General features: G+C 42.1%; 4 protein-coding genes across 4 annotated transcripts; 1 reads left to right on the forward strand and 3 right to left on the reverse strand.

Annotated features, from left to right (window-relative positions):
* Window positions 1-647: 647 nt before the first annotated feature.
* On the reverse strand, window positions 648-2,661 carry PHALS_05615 (uncharacterized protein; the record flags this gene model as incomplete). Its single annotated transcript, XM_024719188.1, has 2 exons — window positions 648-1,035; window positions 2,603-2,661. The coding sequence occupies 2 exons, from the start codon at window positions 2,659-2,661 to the stop codon at window positions 648-650; spliced, it is 447 nt and encodes a 148-aa protein (XP_024584512.1).
* A 4,824-nt stretch (window positions 2,662-7,485) lies between these two features.
* On the reverse strand, window positions 7,486-8,823 carry PHALS_05616 (trifunctional enzyme subunit mitochondrial precursor; the record flags this gene model as incomplete). The annotated part of the gene is made up of 1 exon (XM_024719189.1): window positions 7,486-8,823. One exon carries the CDS (start codon window positions 8,821-8,823, stop codon window positions 7,486-7,488), a length of 1,338 nt encoding a protein of 445 aa, XP_024584513.1.
* Window positions 8,824-8,995: 172 nt separating this feature from the next.
* PHALS_05617 (Zinc finger, RING/FYVE/PHD-type) lies at window positions 8,996-10,237 on the reverse strand (the record flags this gene model as incomplete). Its single annotated transcript, XM_024719191.1, has 1 exon — window positions 8,996-10,237. The coding sequence occupies one exon, from the start codon at window positions 10,235-10,237 to the stop codon at window positions 8,996-8,998; it is 1,242 nt and encodes a 413-aa protein (XP_024584514.1).
* Window positions 10,238-12,423: 2,186 nt separating this feature from the next.
* PHALS_05618 (Major facilitator superfamily domain, general substrate transporter) lies at window positions 12,424-14,097 on the forward strand (the record flags this gene model as incomplete). The annotated part of the gene is made up of 1 exon (XM_024719192.1): window positions 12,424-14,097. One exon carries the CDS (start codon window positions 12,424-12,426, stop codon window positions 14,095-14,097), a length of 1,674 nt encoding a protein of 557 aa, XP_024584515.1.
* Between the last annotated feature and the right edge of the window lie 6,046 nt (window positions 14,098-20,143).

Genomic DNA, 20,143 nt, shown 5'->3' on the forward strand with positions numbered 1-20,143 from the left:
ATCGTCTGCAGCGGGGCTGCCATAGCTAAGCGCTTGAGAAAGAGTACTTTAGGTCACCGACATTTCGTTCTTTACAAAAACCAAGTATGAGTTAGCGGATCGCAATCCGCTACCTCCAAGAGTAGTTAGTACCTTAGCCAAGGCTAGTAAATTCTTCGGTTTAAACTCAAAACTGATTTTTATTAATTTTTATCTGCGGCAAAGCCGCTTACTTTTATATGTCTAGATTTTCCTGAAATATATAGTAAATTTTAAATACATGCATAACCTAGCCACATACCGAATTCTTGTTTGGGTGTGTGGTCACACCATGCCTATCTCGAGATTTTCGTAATAGAATCGGGAATTACGATGTCGACGTCGGACGTGCTGGCCACAGGGAATGAGGGAGTGAGCGTCATCGCAGACGAAGGCTTATTTGGGGTTCTAGATAGTACTGATTTTGCGCCTATAGCCAAAGTATAAGCATAATTTATTTCTTGCAGAGCGCCGCGCGGATTTGCAAGAGCGCAAGCCGTTTGCGCTACTCACAAGCTTTTAGATAACAAATGCATCGAAGATACGTTTGCTACACTAGAAAAAGTTGTCAGCGAAAATGCAGACGTATAGGATCTGTTGGATGAGGGCGATGACGCAGAACTGTAACGTTATAAAATCATACTTTGACAAAGCTGCAGACACCACTGGATCATTTCTTCTTGGTTGTCTGCAGCGAGTTTGGATGTGACCGCCTTTTTGTAGTTGGTTGTGCCCGACCAGCAAATCTGCAGTTTTGTCAGATTATGATGCTTAACGTCACAGGAGGATGTTGCTGTAAATTTAGCGGAGGTGTCTGCTGCGGTAGGTTTGGCAGTAGTGTCTGCTACTGCGTCATCACCTTCATCCACAACACTCTGCATATCTGCATCTTTATTGACAGCATTGTCGGGGGTAGCATAGAGGTAATTGATGAGAATATCGTCATCAACAGGGTCCAGTGCTACCCGTGAGCTGCGCAAACGTAATCGACTGGCGTGTGGTCTAACAAACCCCGCGCTGAAGATAAGCAAATCATGGATCAGACACTGGTTGTAGGCGCGATCTGGGATCTATGTGTCTGCTGCGGTGCCTATTACCTGTGCCGGCACGTCCGGCGTCGATATCCTCGTCGGTGCTGCTTTATAAGATTTCCTCGAGAATAAGACAGGCCAGCTGGATTCGTACGTAGAGAAACAACAAATAAAAAATTCCAGCTTTCGACTCTCAAGACCTTTGACTATGAAGAAGCATAATAAAATCATTAGCCAATACCACAAAGACATCGTAGGCTGCTCTCAGCCCGTTATTGTACTGTCGCAAATAGCTTGCCTAAAGAATTCTAATATTGGGCTACAAAGAAGCAAAATTACTTGCATACAAGGCTCAAGGTTTGGGCTAACTCACGATTGGAACGCTTGGAACATTGTGTTTCCTGTTGGTTAGATGCTTGGCGCAATTCGACCTCTCGACCACTTGTCTTGTAGCTTTAAATGAAAGCGCTGTACGCACGAGGTGATGCACGCTTCACATGCGAAAGAGCGATGAAGCCACGCACTGGATCCGTCCAGGCTATACGGCCCACTAAACAAAAGCATTGAAGAAAGAGTCGCTATGTCGGTTAAAGTGGTGGAAGCTTGCCGGTATATAATATATTTACAAACACTAACGGCTGATAATGTAATCGATCTCTCAAGATCTTAAAGCACAACCGTGAAATATACCTGATTGAACATTGAGCCAATTCTAATTAATCAAAATTTTGTGGAATGGCGCGTGCTTGTAAAACACATTCCTTGTACCAGAAAACTTTCAGTTTCATGCGCTCACGTACTGAAGAAAGGTTTACAGAAACCCAAAACATTACCCAAGAATAATACAGAAAGACACGCTAGAAGCTGTGTTGCGTGTTGTGTTGTATGTCATATGTACGCCGTGTTGATTGCTATATTGTTGACAAGCTGTGATGCTTCTTGTTTTAATAAGCATGACATATTTTCCAAACTTTGAGTGACAAATCTGTGATTGTCAGATAGGCCTTAGTTTGGAACTGCTGAGGTTTGAGGGATTCTCTGAAAAAGCGTATTGATATACGGGAAAACTTTTATGCAAATGTCAAGACGTGTGTATCAATGTAGGCAAATCACGTGCAAGTCAATATTTCTCGGTGAGCAAAAGCGTTACCGACTGTTTTGAGTGGGGCTGGAACCGAGTATAGTAGTTCGACGGCAAAAGACCTTGACTCGATGCGACAATCAGTGGCTGCTTACGCACAAAAGAACAAGAGATATTGACAGTGGAAATGCATATGACACTTCTCGTCTACCAAGTGATGCTCGTGGTTGTTTTTAGGCACGTAAGTGACGAGTCGATGGCGAAGTGCGCTCTCAGTGGGACAACTGTATGGTGTATCCAAAGGATATCATGTTTACAACGGAGAACAATAAATTTGGTAAGTAGAATGTTATTAGCAATGAAATAACACCCAAAGAGTGAAAATGTTCGTGCTTATTCTAAGGCAGTCAGAATATACCGTATCAGCACTTGATGTTTGTTGCTCGGTATGTTCATCAATTTGTTTGCTTACTGGCCATAACCGTTCACGTGCGGTGGATTATGCTTCTGTCGTATGCTTTCTAAACTCATCATTGTATTTAAGCTGGTCCTGAATGTCGAAATTCGTCAACGTCGTTAACAAAATTTATACATGGAAGCTGACATGGAATAGCTGCAAAGAGCAACCGTAGCAAATTCTAAGCTGTCATTCACTATTGACGGAGGGCAAATACCAAAAACTGACGGAAGAGTACGAGTGTGTCTGCTTGACATCTACATTTGGACTGACAAGTGGTTGGCGCGCAGCTGAATTAGACCTGCTGGGTAGGATGCTTGCACGAGTAGAATGCGCTATTAGCAGTTATCATTTTTGGCGCTCGCTGCATCTGCAATGCGCTGAGAAATTGATACGTATTGGATTCAATTTCACAAACTATGGGCTGTCCGAAACGCTCACAGACCCTTATTCAAAACTTTCATTACATGTGTTGCATCTACATGTAATAAAGTTGATTTGATATCATTATCGTCGCTATCGCGTACCAGAGGGATATTCCGTGTTTAGCGAAGTACCAAACGAGCCAATATGCTCGTCATCTTATTGTGCTACGATATGTAATTTTATGCGTCAAAAATCGCACCAACTGTGCAAATGACAATATCAAACAATATTATCCGGTACAGAGCACTTCAGTTCGGTTAAATTTACCGAAGCAGCCCGATGATACATTTTGTGGTGTTCAAATTATAGCAAAGATGTATTCTGTTGTGAGCATAGCTTTTTGTCTACGCAAGATGTTATCACAAAGAAAATACTGCGGTCATGTGATGTCGATAATTGCTATGCATCCAGTACAATAGCAAAGCAAGCTGCAAGAGAGGTCGGAACAACGGATATGGAGCTGTTTGCGATCAATACTTTTTTTAGAAATAGTTTTGCATTTACATGTGGAATCACACCAATTAATCATAATCGTCCTCTTTTAGCGCCAAATTCCTGAACTTGACTTGGGTGTGCCTTGATCGATCCCGCTGAAAGCGGACCTCGCCTGCTACTCGTCATCTACGTGCCTCAAAACAACCACGAGCATCACTTGGTAGACGAGAAGTGTTATATATGTTTCCGTTGTCAGACTTCTTGTTCTTTTGTGCGCAAGCAGCCACTGATTGTCGCATCGAGTCAACCACCAAACTTCTTTACTCGGTTCCAGCCACACTCAGTACAGTAGGTAATACTTTTACTCACCTAGAAATATTGACTTAGCACGTGATTTACCTACATTGACACAAGTCCTGTTATTTGTACAATTTTTTTCCACTAAATCCATACACATTCTCTGAGCGAGCCTCGAAAACTCAGCCAGCCCCAAGCTACGGCCTCTCTGCAATCACAGAGTTTTCACTCAAAGTTTGGAAAATGTGTCATGCTTAAAAAAAGAAGCATCACAGCTTGTCAACAATATAACAAGCAACACGGCGTGCATATGGCATGCAACACAACACGCAACACAGCACCAGCTAGCTGTTCCACACCGATGGATGACAATTGGTGTGATACAGTTAGCTGGTGCGGTGTTTTGCAAATACAGCTTCCATCGTGTTGTGGTGTACCACGTTTTGGCAATGCATTGTTTTCTGTAAGCTTTCCCCAGTACGTGAGCGCATGAGACTGACACATAAGTATCTGGTACAAGAAAAGTCTTTTCAGGCACACGCCATTTCACAAAATTTCGATCAATGAAAATTTGCCAAATGTCTAATCAGGAAGACTTGTGTCGCTTCAAACACGCAATAATATACTCCATGGTAACAGCTCTCTGGCCCACGTCACGAAAATTGAAAATTTGGAATTCCACTCCCGGTAGCTGATGTGGCTACCAAATGATTAGCTTACACACAAACATAATAAACATGTTGAGTTATTGCTTACATTCATATAAACAGTTATTGATAAATCGGAATCAAAAATACTAAATAATACCCCGAGTTATTCACACCGTGATTACAATTGATCAGAATGCTGTCACCTCATTGCCGAAAGCATTTTCTTCTATGATGGAGGCTACATTACAATCACACAGATTACGTGCATTTAGTGTCTAACAAGGGGACATCGTTATTCTCTTAGACGGATGTATCCTAATGCACCTAGGTTTGCTACACCGTCAGAAAATCCAAAGATTCTAGCAATATCTTGCTAGATTGCTGCGTAATATAGACCGTATCTGATATCACCGATACCGCAGAACTGACAGCGACCATTAAGCTGATGTCATTTTCAAAAATTGAAGAAGAACTAATTCTGGCTTATACAGTACATCGTTCACGAGAAGCGCATACCCACCTTATCAAAATTTGTATATTGATATCAGTAGTGACGGCATTTATGTCTGTCAGAAGGCTTAGACCCTTGCAAGTCTTGACGGTGGAAGCATCGACTTGGCCCCGTGGTGTGACATGAAGATAGTCTTACTAGTTTCGCGGCTGTGCTTTGAGTTCTAGAGATATTGGATACCTTATCAGCCGTTAGTTAGTGTAAATATAAATATAATATATAGAGGCAAGCTTCCTCCGCTCACTTAGCGACTCCTTCACAGCTTTGATTGAGCGGGTCGTATGGCCTGAACGGACCCAGTGCATCTCGATCCGTGGTCTCATTGCTTTTTCCCATGTGAAGCGTGCATCACACCATGTTTACAGTGCTTTCGCTTAAAGCTACAAGATAGGTGGTCGAGAAGTCGAACTGCGCCAAGCCTACTAAGACACAGGAAACACAATGAATCAAACGTTTAAATCGTGAGTCAGCCCAAATCTTGAGCCACGATATCTTATGTGTTTCTACTAAGCTTCAGTGCTTGTACGCGGGAATGCAAATAATTTTATTTTTTCGTAGCCTAATATTGAGAATCGTTACGGTAAGCTAATTGCGACAGTACGATGACGGGCTGAGAGGAGTCTACGGGGTCTTTGTGGTGTTGGCTAATGATTTATTGTACTTAGTTCTACGCATAGGTCGCGAGAGTCAAAAGCTAGAACTTCCTATTTGTTTTTTTTGTACGTACGAATCCAACTGACCTGTCTTATTTTTTAGGATATCTGAGAAAGCAGCACCGACGAGACTATCGCCGCCGGGGATGCCGGCACAGGTAATAAGCGCCACCGCAGACAAAGGCAAAACTAAGTGCCTAAATCGCTCCTACAACCAGTGATCATGGTTCAATTATCTCCAGGGTAACGCGCGGGTTTTGTTCGATCATGGGTAGCTCAGGACCCTGTTCATGACGATGATTTCGTCAATTACCCATTTGCTACCCTCGATGATGTTGTTAATAAAGATGCAGACATACAGAGTCTTGTGGGTGATGGCGATGACGCATAGCAGACTCCACTGCCAAACTTACCGCAGGAGACACCTCCGCTAAAGGTACAGCAGCAGCATCCTGCGACTTACAGCATCATCATCTGACAAAGCTGTAGTCCTCGCTGGTCGCACAATTGTGGGCACCTCTGACTAAAAGTGGCAATCAAATCCAAACTCGCTGCAGACAACCAAAAAGAATCACCCAGCAATGTCTACAGCTTTTGTCAGCGGTAAAGGAAAGGTAGGCACTTGTGCTGTAGATGGCAAAAAGCAAAGTAAATATATTAAAGGTCCTTGGCTTGCTGTGCTATCTGTAGGCCTATCTAGAATATTCTACCAAATATTCTACTGGATTTATGTACCTTATGCGCTTGTGGATAACATCTTTGCTGGATAATTCACTGGACACTTGGCTAACCCACAAAACGGCAACTTGCGCAATCAGCGTGTCCACACTGGTAATATTGATACCTACCGGTTGGGAACTGCTCGTCGAAACGTTTCCATGGCATCACTAGTGTGTATGACGAGGCGGCGCATCTTTAACAACAAGAGTATGGTTCGAGAACGTTACAGTAAGCTGTACTGCGTCATTAACCTCATGTAAGAGGGCACTGTTCACGAACAGTTCCTCAAACACAACACACATGCTTGTGTGACGAAGTAGCGAATCCCGACGTGGAGGGAGAGGGACAGTCCCGACTTGGAGCGAAGGAGAACGACTTAATACCTTAAAGGTTGATGTACAACTGAATTAAAATGAGCCATGGTTCCTAGCTACATGCAAAACACCCCAAGGGTTCCTAGAGGTTTAACTAAAAAACCTTGGGTTCCTGATTTATCAATCAAGTGTGTAATAAGGTCGAACCTCAGCGTGAACTGATAAAAGATCTTCGGTGTACGGAGCTTAACTTTCGAAGCTTGAACCGGCTCTCGCCACCCACTTCTAAGGACAGAGACACGTCGGTCTCGTCACCAGTACAGATCCCCAAGTGGGAGTCAGCATTCTGTATCACACAGAATGTTTATAATTTCATATACTAAATCACGCATGCATTTGGAATGTTCATACTGCAATCTTCTTTTATAATTCCCCACAATGCATACAGAAAGCACCTTCATGTAATGGCTAAGAGTAGCGTATCACACGTCATCTACCAGATCCTGTATGTTTGCATTTTCATTGACAGCGTTTTCTAGCGTGGCAAATGTATCATTGATGCGTTTGTCGTCTAAATTTTATTGTAAGCTTGTGAACTGCGCGAATGTACGCGTTCTTGCAAAATCGCGCAGCGCCCTGCAAGGAAATAAAGTATGTTTAAACATAATCAGCACCATTTTGAATCTCACATGCACTCGTCTGCAATCGCGCTCATTCTGTGTGTCTTCACGTCCTTCGTCTAAATCTTCATTAAGTAAAATCTGGTTTCCTACTTTAAATGAAAAATATCCAATAGAATATTTTCGCTCAAACCATATAATTCCTATTTTTTATAATAGTCATTTCCGCATACTAGAAATTAATATTTACGAAATATCTGAGCGCTGTATGCCTACTTCTTGTAGTTTTCGATAAGACCAACATAAGCAAGTCCGCTGTCGGCGCAAGCAGCAAGAAGTGCGTACTTCCCACCTTCCTTCTGCAACTTGTTGGATGCCGTGTTCACGAGTCTGCTTCCAGTGGCGCCAAATGGATGTCCAAGTGCCAACGATCCACCCCACGTGTTCAATTTTTCCAATGGCACACGTCCGACAGCTCCATCCATATCAAATAGCTCCTTGCAGAATTTGGGTTCTGCTAAGGCATTAAGATTAGCAAGCACTTGCCCCGCAAATGCTTCGTGAATTTCAAAATAGTCGATGTCACTCAATTTCAACTTGTTTTTCTCCAAGATTTGCTTGATGCCATACGCAGGGCCAAGCAACAATGTCTCAAACGGATCCACACCGACAAAAAGCCAGTCTTTAAGTATCGATTTCGGCTGGTGTCCTAGCTCCAAAGCTTTTTCCTCTGACATAATCAGCGTCGCAGCAGCACCATCTGTCAAATACGACGAATTGGCTGCTGTGTGCGTGCCATGTGGTTTGATAAAAGATGGTTTTAGAGACGCAATCTTTTCAAGCGTAGAGTTTGGATTAATCCCATTCTCTTCCGTGCTTCCCTTGTAAGGCAAAATCTCTCCTGTATATTTGCCCTCCACATGAGCTCTATGAGCTTTCTGATGGGCATCAAAAGTGTACTGGTCCATTTCTGCCCTTGTGACGCCAAATCTCGTAGCAAGTCGATCACTTGACGTACCCATGATTTCCCTTGTGTGAAAATTTTGTATAGCTGGAGCAACGGGCGCAAAGTCTGCAAGTTTTAATCCTTTCAGCAGCTTAAGAACACCAAATGGGCCCTTTTTCATGGCTTTTGGGACTTGAAGAAGTCTCTCTCGAATAGGTTTTGAAAACCTTATAGGAACATCCGAAAAGGTTTCAACACCTCCAGCCAAGACGACGTCAGCATGACCTGAGAGAATCTTTTCAGCGCCTGTACAAATGGCTTGACTTGACGAGATACAAGCTTGTGTGACAGTGTGCGCTGGTACGTGTTTCGGAATCCCTGCACCCAATGCTGCCTCACGAGCAATGTTCGACGTACCAACTTCTTGGATAACTGTGCCTGCTACAACGTAATCAATCGAATTTGGGTCAATTGCTGTCTTATTGATAAGTCCCTTGTAAGCATCGCGCATCATGTCGTAAGCAATGACATCTTTGTAAATTGTACCAGATTTAGCAAATGGTAAACGAATACCATCAACAACAACCACACGCTTAGCTGTCGTAGTCGACAAAGTACGTGAAAAGTAAGAAGTTATGGGGAGAATTGGGCCTTTACGTAGCATTGTAAAGAAATCCACAGAAATTTAGAAATGAAAAGGTATCTGACGACTGTTCAAGAAAGAAATGGGCTCTTCTGATTGGGCAACTTCACGTCAATATTTTTTTAAAGATTGACGTGAGTATGTGATTACTATAAGTTGAATATGATATTTAAATGTAATATTTTGAGTTGTACTATATGTGAAAGAAGCAATCGCGGTCAAAACGATCGGAATTGATAAGCGAAAAAATTGATGTGGCTGAGGTAGTAGCTACACCAACTTCAGATACCAATAACGGGAGAGTGCGACCAATCATGTCATTTGCCACATCTAATGCATCGATTCGATCGATTTTCCAGAGACAGAGACGACATAAGAACGTCTTTTCAAGCTGAGTCTTTGATTTCGTAATCTTTGCTTTTAAAAGCATCTTGCGATTGTCACAAAACTTCCATGCTACTCGTAAAGGCACACGACAATGTGGACACAAGACATTGCTGCATAATTTGCAATTTCGCCATCGATACGAAAAACATCCAATGTGACGACCACATGAATTACATACGTTGGAAGATTTATTGCTGGAATCCTCAAAGTTTTTTTTAGTTCGCAACATCCATGCCAGTTTTTTCATCCTTCCATTTAACAACAGTCGTTGAAAAGTAAGCAAAGTGTTGGCAATTTGGGTCATGACAATACTTGTATAGATCTGGTCCCAATACCCCATAGCATCGACGCATCCCGTCATAAAAGTCTCAATTTGACCTTCACTTTTTTGACGAAATAATCGGCAGAATGACATGTGTGCACGTACAATTTGATACTCATGAAGTTCACGCACACCTGTAATTGTAACGGAGTGAAATAAACTGTATCCAACATATTGCCCAGAACTGTCAAGTGCAATTCCCGTCGACTCGAGATACACAAAATCCCGTGGACGAATCAAGTAACTAGCCAACGTTGGTCCTTTTTCCAAAAGTGACCATTTAATTTGTAGTGATCGTAATGGATTCTTTAATGTCGGGGTTATAATTGATGCCAGCTCAGCACAATCTGTTATGTAACTACCAGTACACGCAGATATCGCCAGCATTTCTTCACGAGTTGGATTTAGTAACCCAAACATAATCTCATTGAGTTCACCTGGTGTTGTGCCGTGAGCCATAAGTGGATAAATGCCGCTAGCTCCATTTAATATCGTTTTTTTCTTCACACGCTGACGCATCGAACTGTCTTCGTACAACGTGACGTCTGAAATGCGTTTAATGGGCTTCCATCGCTTGGCAAACATTTCACTTTTGCTTAGCTGTAAACGCTCAAATACATCGATTGCAGCGTCGACGATAGATGCAGCCATAGTTTCCATGTTCTCCATATCTTCTTTGGCTAAATCTATCTCGGGAAATGTATCAGAAGATAAGCGGAACTTCATGGAGAATCGTTTGCGGGGCCACTGGTCCGCAGGGACCAAATGACTGGCTCGATAGTAGGTGCTATTGGAAGGAAGGCATAGGATGAGCAAAAAAGTTCTTCAAGGTGCCAAGATATCAATTCGCAAGACTGTATACCACATACCTAAATACTGAGTAAAATAAATTTTATTTGATTGGACACAACAAAAGCTATTTAGGAAAAGTACTTTGTATGAGCTAATCAAATCTTGCCATGGTTAATATTTGTTTAACTAGAAAGTATTATGAACTTGCTGGAAAAATGTATTGAGGAACAATACTTTATGGTTGCAACACAATGTAGTAACCTGTGATTGTTCATCGTCTGACATGTCCAAGAGCCGAACAGTTTGTGCATTAGCGCAAGAGATGCTATTGTCTGCTAGAGTGAACATTTCGAGTCATGGAGTGAAGGTGGACTTGGGAGCTTTAGCCGGTACTGACTGGTGAGAGTATGTGTCGACTTAATAATACGTTGCGTATGGTACTGAGGTATAAAAGAAGCTAACGACTGCACTACAGACGAATTGCAGAGATATGACTGTCAATCATACCCGACTATTGCAAAGTCGACACGGGATGACTCGCAATCTTTCTTTTCACTACAATATGACTTCATCTATGAGCGTGGTACAGCGACAACCATATCGCATGAGATGACCTACAAAAGTGGATACAGGCGAGGAATAACGGCTAAGGATCTGACTTTGATGCTCTGCTAGGAGGTCAATGCTAATGGAAGACCACGTTTCGCTTTATGGACGATTATTGTGGGGATATTGACGATAGAAACTAATAATGTAGACACCTTAATACACGTAGAGGCTTCTTTCAAAGTGAGTCATCGTGGATATTCGGCTGTAGCCTTGATATATTTGACAACTCAGCTGTCTTTTATAAGAAATTCAAGCGTTTTGCGAGACTGTGGTTATGTCTTTACGTCTGTAAAAGGTGTTAATCTGTGTTGTAGATTGCAAAGCTAAGCGAAACTAAAGTATTGGTACTATGGAAATTCGTATGCGATACATATATTTATCATAGTCTAATATGAATAGTACTTGCTTGTACTATCGTTTTCTCATTTTTGAAATTAAATATATTGCAAGTCTATCGTGGATAAGAGCGTACGTTAGGTACACGGCAACCCCATTGCACTTGGTAGCATTTGTCGTAAATAAGACAACTGAATTTTGCTAGACTGTATATTCTGCGAGTGCGAGGATAAGCATCGTCGTACGCTGCTTCGTATTAAGGTTCATCGAATAAGACAGAGCATTGACTGAAAGCTTTTCGTGGTAAAAAGGCGTACTACACAATGCTACTGTATTAAGGTGGATCAGCTGATAATTTTCAGTATCAATTTGAATCATAAATTAATACTGAAAATTATCATCCTTGAACATATTTGCCGTACGATGTGCTTTCAAAAAATCATCAATTATAAGAGTGACATGAGCGTAAATTTCCGCGATTTCTTTTTTTTCACCCAAACCGAAATTTGGGTGAAAGAAAACAATTTCCTCCATAAATTACACAAGCTCTTCAATTATTGTCCGGAAAATGACCTCTATACAGCATCTAAGCTTCATACTTCTGTATACATTATAATCTTACATTTTATTATCTATTGGCGGATAAAAGGAAATTAATCAAACATGTATATGACAGATTGCGTAAAAAAGACAAATTCAGCATCTACTGATTTTGACAAACCAATTTTCTTTAGTGTTAATTTTGGGCAAGAAGTCTGACTCCCATACAAACTACAACCGTAAAACTGATGTAAAAACTCTACAAAAGCGTATATGCTCATTCACTTGCTTTGCCAGGTCCTCTAAAAGAATATAGTACGCAATAATCAAAAGACAAAACCTTCTCTTCCTCGTCATCTTCACATATACTTCAACGCTTCTATCATTTTTATAACATCTTACAATTATATCAAGTTTGACAACGAGATTTCTCCGGCTATATAGGTTCGTATCTTGATCCCACCCAGACTGTCTGCGTTTTAACCCATTCAATCTGGCTCCTACTTCGGCTACCTAGATCATATATAATCCAAGAGATCAAGCATTACCAGCCACTTAATTATGTAACTCTATAATTGCTTTACCACTCGTCTTAGGTCGTCACGATAATCAGAATGAACAAATATTCTGTTGATATGGATCGCCTTAGTGCCATTTCTAGTATCAATCGGATCCCAGATGACTTAACTTATGGTAGTCATATTACACCTACAAAGATCCAAAGATCTGACATGGAAAATGGAGCATTGCGTGAAGGAAAACCACTTGCTTTATTATCCTTTGAATGTATTGGTTTACTTGCTCAATATGCAGGTGTTGGGTTTCTTACAGGTATAATTCCAGGTGTCATCTATCCTGTACTTCAGGGATATTTGAATGCAGAAGGTACGACGGTTGTCTCTGCAAGTGTCTTAGTCCAAGTTCCTTGGTGTTATAAAATGTTTTTTGGAGTCATAAGTGATTGTTTTCCAATCTTGGGGTACCGTCGTCGTCCGTATATGATCTTGGGTTGGTTATTCTGTATTACGATTCTACTTATTATGGCGGCAATGAATGTTCCTGCTCCATATTATGGTGATTCGACTATGCGTGAAATAGCTCAAGAAGATTGGACTGACGATCAGATTCAAAGTCTTAATCTAGAAGCACCCAATTCTGCTGGTAAATATGTGATTCCAATGATGCTTGCGTCATTTGGATATCTCTTATGTGAAGTAGCTGCAGATGCTATGGTTGTGGAATATGCACAACGAGAACCTATTGAACAACGTGGTCGACTTCAAACTGCAGTTTATACTGTCAAGACGTCATTTACTGCTGTTGGTGCAGCTGTGATTGCATTTTTTATGAATGGAGATGAATACGCTGGTTCCTTTACTTTCGCCTTATCATTTCAAGATCTGATGTTGATTACTGGAATTATTTGTACACCTTTACTTCTTGTTTCCTGGGTTTTTCTACATGAAGAACGTGTGATCAATAAAGTTTCGTTTACAGAATACAATTTAGCATTCTGGAAGATGTTACAAAAGCGTGCAATCTATCAAATCGTTGCATACAAGTTCTTTTCGGGTGTCTTTAATAGTTTTAATATTGTTTCTGCAAGTAACATCAAGATGTATTGGGTGCATGCTACACCTTTTAATAACAGTGTCATGACAATTGTTGGTACAATTTTCTATGCGACCACCTTAGCATTAACTGGTAAATATGGACTTGATTGGAATTGGCGTACAATTATTATCATTACTATGTGTGGAGCTTTATTGATTGACGCTTTCATGACCATGTTTACTGTCTGGGATATTGTTCGCAATCAATGGTTTTGGCTTGGTGTGCCAATGATTGAATATCTTCCAGATGGTATTCGATTCATTATTGCGACATATGTAGTTGTTGAGCTTGCTGAACCAGGACTTGAAGGTGCATTGTATGGTCTTTTAACTGCTACAACAAACTTAACAACACCATTTGGTCGTTCCATGGCTAAACTTGTTAATGCTCAATTCCACGTATGGTTGAATGATATTCAAGCTGATACAACTGTTGTGCGACGTGATGTGACAATTACAATCTGGATTTGTTATTGTATGAAACTTTTATCCTTAGCTTTTCTACCATTGCTTCCTCGTCAAAAAGCTGAAACGCAAGAATTGAAACGTACAGGTGGTTCTAGTCGAATGATGGGATTTATCACTGTGGGGTATCTAGCATTTGCAATCATTTGGGCAACGTTGGTGAATGTGTTATCAATGTATACAAGCACGATGTGTTGGAAAATTACGGGAGGATGTGCGCCAAAGTCATAAGTTGAAAAGCTCGAGAATGTAACATAAGAAAATGAATCTCATGGTTAGTGAGAAAAGTAGGAATTAATGGTAGTAATGACGATTGATATTTTGATAGTAATGATATTTAATATGTAGTGAATATTACGTATTAATAATGGAGTATGTGATGTAATCTAAGATACCCGCTGTGATGTCACATACCGCTGCAAGCAACGGCTTGAGCCAAGTTCTATCAAAGCTCTTCATGAAGTTTGAATATGAGACGGCACATTGCTGAGTCTCGTTTGATCCAATTGCTAGAATATGCTAAATTTACTCATCGCGAGAAGAACGATCAACAGGCAAAACTACTGCACAGTATCATGGCTGATAAGACGAGCTACAGCCAGCCAAACATTCATAAGTGAGGTATGTGTTTATCATCGAAAAGGCGATATTCAAAACCTACTATATCCGATGCTTCCAGACATTTTGTCCATCTTAGCGAACGCAAGAGTAAATATCTCACAAAAATAGGATAAGATCGCAGACAGTTGTATTACGTTTAAATGAAAGCTTATGCGACTTCAGTACGTGACGCTAGGAAATACAAAGCGCGACGTCGACTTCAGGGTGGTTCTCGCCTTCGTCTATAGCTCGTGCTGACACAGCTATGCCACAACCCAACAGCCTGGTCATACAACTGCCGGCCAAGTCTAAATCTTGAAACATGACCGATGCAGCGGGGCTGCCGTAGATCTTTGCTTGAAGGAACCTAAGCTATGATCACTGACGTTACGTTCTTTACAAAAACCAGTACGAGCGTAGCGGATCGCAGTCCGCTACCTCTAAGAGTACTTTCAACCTTAACCAAAGCAAAGAGACGCTCTTTCGCTCGAAATTGAAACTGTTTTCAATGTTTTAGTTGCGGCAGAGCCGTCTATATCTGAAACCTGAGGTTTTTCTTATTGATATAGTAATACCTTGTTAATATGCATTACTACTGGCAGTGCTGCCACGTAATTGTTTTTCGTTACGGTGTAGCCACACAATTGTGTGATTACACAAACTTGTTTAATCCACACCTATGCACGGTCACATCATCTTGAGAGTCTCACCCTTTCATACAAGGGTACGTGTAACACTTTCCTTTATCAAAATTGTGAATATCCACAATTCACAGTCAACAGACGCCTCATACGAGGCTCGCGTGTCTGAGACAGCGTCACGTCTTTACGGATATCCTTTAAAATTCTCCACTCAATCAGCCCTATGTTTATGACACACAAAACACCCAGCCTGGCTGGTTTTGAGGGTGCCCGCGGGCAAAGCCCTACTTTTTCTTCTGCACGCGGTTCAACTCTGGACAGTACGTCCGCGGCTTCACGAGAAGCACATCCCAAGCCCTCAGCAACCGAGCGCCACACACCACGCCCGCTTCGAGCGACGGATTTCCTCGGCGAGTACTTGAAGGAAGTCGAGTACGTGTCGGATACTCCTTTCTCAGCATGGGAAGACGAGAAGGATGAGGTGCGCCAACGGCGCAACGCGAGCCCAGCTCGAACCTTGCGGACACCATGCTCATTTCCCGACCTCTCGACTTACGGGATTGCTACCAATCGCCTCGACAAAGCACAGGAGCAGCAGTTGGAGGCTGCCCACAGGGCAGCTCTCATGCCTTGTATCTACGTTCGGGCTTAGACCCTCGTGTGAAATACAGCTTCCGCTCGGCGGATCCCGCTACTGAAGCAAAAGACGCGATCACTCGATCGTTAGGTGTCTACGTAGTTGGACCCTCGGTCACTACAAAAGCTGAGCTTGATCAACGGAAAGCTCTCCGAGCTCGCTTTTTGGTACCCCAAGAAATGCCAATGGTTCGGTACCGCGCTCGAATTTGAGCTGAAAAAGGAGGCGCTCCTATATCCGCAATGGGTCAAGAAAGTAATATTATCTAATTATGTTTGTTTGCTCAGTTACATCTACAGAACATATAATAAAGACTCAATCTGATCCGAAATCTATGTACGTTTTACTGTCCCATATAAGTAGCATGCCTTTTCTGACGTGTGATTAGCAATTTGAGTGTTTATTGGATCCTTTTTTTTCGAGTTACTGTCATGTTAATAAATACTGAATTTCCTATGGATAATCAATATTACACCAAGTTTGGTTGCAATATCGTACAATGTACTGCATCGTATTTGATACGATACAATCACCAAGATCGCAGAATTTGCTTTGTGACACCCTCCCCCACAAAGCTGAGACCCGACTGGTATTTGCACTTTTATTTTTTGTGACACTGCGCGAAGTTACCGACCAAATGCTGGGCCTGAGGTTCCACTCCACTCTGTGCATTTCACCAAACATGATGTTTTGATCATACATGTACCGAAAGTGTTGTCGTCCATGAAATGATTGACTTTTAAATAGCGCGGTAATAGTATATAAATTCCAGTAGATGATGCAGAGTCTTTTCACGGTGAAAATGACCCCGCTGATTCGTCTAGGCTCAACCAAGCACCACCATACTAAACCAACGTTACACAGCCTATCAGCTCCAAGGAGGAGGCTCTCTCTGCCATCGGCCTCCCTCTCGGACTCAGTGTATCTTTTCATTGTAGTAAAACGACATTATGTCGTGTATCTAGCGACGGTGTTCGCCATTTTCAAAAGAGCTACCAACGGGGCGGGTTGAAATGATAGAGACCAGCTTGTTTTACAGAAAGAAAGGCTCACACTGACTGTTGCCTAAATCATTCCGCCGTGATTTTTTCTCTGATCTGTCTAGGGCTTCTCGCGAAGCTGGTGTAGATCTTCTACACGCGTATGCAGGTGGACATTCAGGAGCAAAATGAGCGCTAAAGGATCGCTTCGCAAAAAATAGTTCGACCCACAGTTTGTCCATCCCTAAGAGTATTGCTTGCGCTTATAGCAGTAGCGGTTAGGTAAACCTGTACAAAAGATTTATCATGAGTACTAGAAGGTGGTTAAAAGCCGCTGAGTGATGGACTCAGTTCGCGGACTGGATGAGGAATACACGCCATTTCACCTGTATTAAGGCTTGCCAAAGTGGGTTAAGCGAAGCGGACCTCTGCCTAGATCGTCCCTTCACAAATAATTTGCAAATTCAAAGCAGGACGCGGATGTTGAGGAACTAACCCATTAGAATAAGTTCCAGATGGTGGATACTCTGCTGTTTCGGCAAAAGAGCTTTTCAAGTCCGCATATCTAATATGGAGGCATTGCGGAACATCTTTAGTCAGCCCACGTGCAATATAAGATGTGTTGTATTCTCTTTGTGATATTCGGAATGTAAATCAGCTCTTTTATAATACGACCTCTAACGGTCCCATGTAGCGCGATCGCAACTCAGTCTTAAAGGCTGCCTGCACTGCATGTGTTTGATTGCATTCACTAAAAAATTAGCACCACAACATATTAGTATTTGTTTCGGCTGCCTCTGGTATTGGCGTATTGCTTTTGTTTCTTTGGCTTTCAGTCATAGTGTCGCAGATTTTTCGCATGACACTTCATCTCATTGAAATACATTCACTGATTCTGCTATATGTTGTTGTCTGGCTGATATCAGAAAGTCAAATTCGCTCGATAATCCTTCTCACTAGGATCCGAGCCACCTCGTGGCGGTGTTGAAGTCGCTTGGGAGTTATCAATCCATTGAACGTGGGGTCCAGTCTTCAGAAAAATGAACTGCGCTATTCATTGCAACTCACTGACCAAGACCACAAAGCTATGTTATCGAAACACTTTGTCGATGAGCAGCTTGATTTTATCCTCACCGGTCAGAAATAAGTTATTTGTTCAGACGGTCCACAAAGACCACAATATTTGTAGATACGGGCGCATCGTTTGAAAGATCGCAGATTAATCTCTTACTAATAGACTACCAGCACTCTGCCACAACGGCAGTGAGGCCAAATATACCGCTACGTGCGGCAGAGATGTAATCAGTTGACACGCTTAACCTGTGCAAACGTATGCTTTACCCTCTTATTACATATCAGGCCACCAACACGTAGCATTTAACGATCAGTATATAGTTTCTCTTCCAAAATGGGCACCTAAAGCGATATAATGTGTCTCGCACAATATTTTGTTTTTGAGGGCCTTATCGCGACTCAATGTGCGTCAATGCTTCAACCCAGCAGTCTTTGGGATGAAGTATAGCGATACAGATTTGCATCCGCGAGCTCCATTTTAGAGATATCCGAGCTTTCAGACCCATTGTTTTCTAGGTTTCTGGTAACGCAATACTTCTGTGCGTACCGCCTACTCAATTGATGATGTCACGATTGTGACACGTAACAATTTATTGAAGGATGACGCAAAAGCAAATTCAATGCCACATTTAACCGACCCGGTCTCTTTTTTACCTCATTGGAACGCTCGGCGAAGAAGGATATCCATCATGCCTCTCGTTGTGAAAGATGTGGTGACGGTGTTGCTGTGTCAACAACGACGAATTGTCTGTGTTGATTACAAACGGTTTAGAGCGAAGAAGGTGCTTGATGAATTTGGTAAATATATATTTTTTCTTGTCAAGTAAAAGTTTTTATATCTGCCGCTTAAATAGAGCAAGGCCCAAACGCAATGACAAATTTATGGGTGATTTGCTAAAAGTAACGCGCAGGCGAGGCAAAGGCTAAAGCGTGGCAGACAACATGGAGTGGCTAGTTCGGGCGCTAAAAATATAGAAACTATGGTACGCATCGTTATGAATTTCACAACCTTGAAAGCCATCTCTTTCGCCTCCATCGGAATCTTTTTAACATTCATTATTGTTAAGGGCCGCGCAATGTCAGCATAATTTGCACCTCTCTTCTGCAAAAAGTTGGCCAGGCCAAGCCACTTTATTAAGTACCTCAAAATAGGCACTGTCTCATCGTCAATAATATATACTATGCGGGATCTACCAGCACGCCATAGGTCTGCGGGAGTGAGCCTCGAAATGAGATTTCGTCACTGATAATGCCACTTTGTCTATACTGGCCGACAATAATTATAAGCACAAACACTAAGCACATTTCGCAAGTCTTTGATGTGATATATTAACCGGTGCTATGCGCGAGTATGGTCTGATAGACGTAGTAGTAAATCTGCGCACGGCACGATGTGATACGAACGACTGCATCGCGAGAGCATTGATCATTACTGATACAATTGATAGCCTACGTGGTATGACTAGCCATCTTGTGTCATTTCACCCGAAATACACATCGTAGTGAGATAATTATCACAGTCAAACATCAGCAGTAGATGATAAATGTCAAATTGAGCGTAGGTATCTACTAGTCTAAGCCGTTCTTCTGCACATCTTTTGAGAAAATTGCCAATTGTGCTTGAAACGTGGTTGTATGTAGATGAATCAAGCATACACAATCCGTGAGTTGCCGTTTGCCATTCTGCCTCGTTGAGCCGGTGCCCGAGTGTGGAACTTCACTTTTCATTACCAAAATTATTTCGTGCTTCGCACTGAAAAGCGTCTAAGGTGACATATTGCTCTTTCGGCAAGGACCATTGCCGCGTAGGGCAACAGCTGATTCCAGTCATCAAGTAACCTTGATGTAATTGGGGGGACACACATGGTGAATCCCTCGTCACCGCTACATGATGTTCTTTCAAAATATGGAGATGGCCTGTTAAATCATTATATATTGCTGTCCCACTCCTCACACTCAATGTTCAGCGACTTTCTTTGATGAGAAATTTATTCATGTCGGATGACGAGCTCAGCTTTTTCTTTAGAATGATCTTGACCTCAACGTTTTGCGACGGTTCCAAAAGGTAATTTTCTCATCTCATAAAGAGTTCTGCGCTATGTCGAGGAGTGCCTTCTAACCTATAGGATTATCCTGGTCACTCGGATATCCGTGGGACTTCACACAAACACGGACGCGATCTTGCTCCGACTCTTCATCCTCGGATGTCAACCAATTTACGACACGTTTCGTGAGGTCAACATGGCGACTGGCATAACCTCATCAACATGGCGCGTATACTTCTTGGCAAAGTCGTGTCCGCCGCAGCTGATGGTGAACGGATCGGTGTGTGACCAGATTCTCTT

Source organism: Plasmopara halstedii, assembly GCF_900000015.1.
Source record: "Plasmopara halstedii genome assembly, contig: Scaffold_2904, whole genome shotgun sequence".
Classification (NCBI taxonomy): domain Eukaryota; phylum Oomycota; class Peronosporomycetes; order Peronosporales; family Peronosporaceae; genus Plasmopara; species Plasmopara halstedii.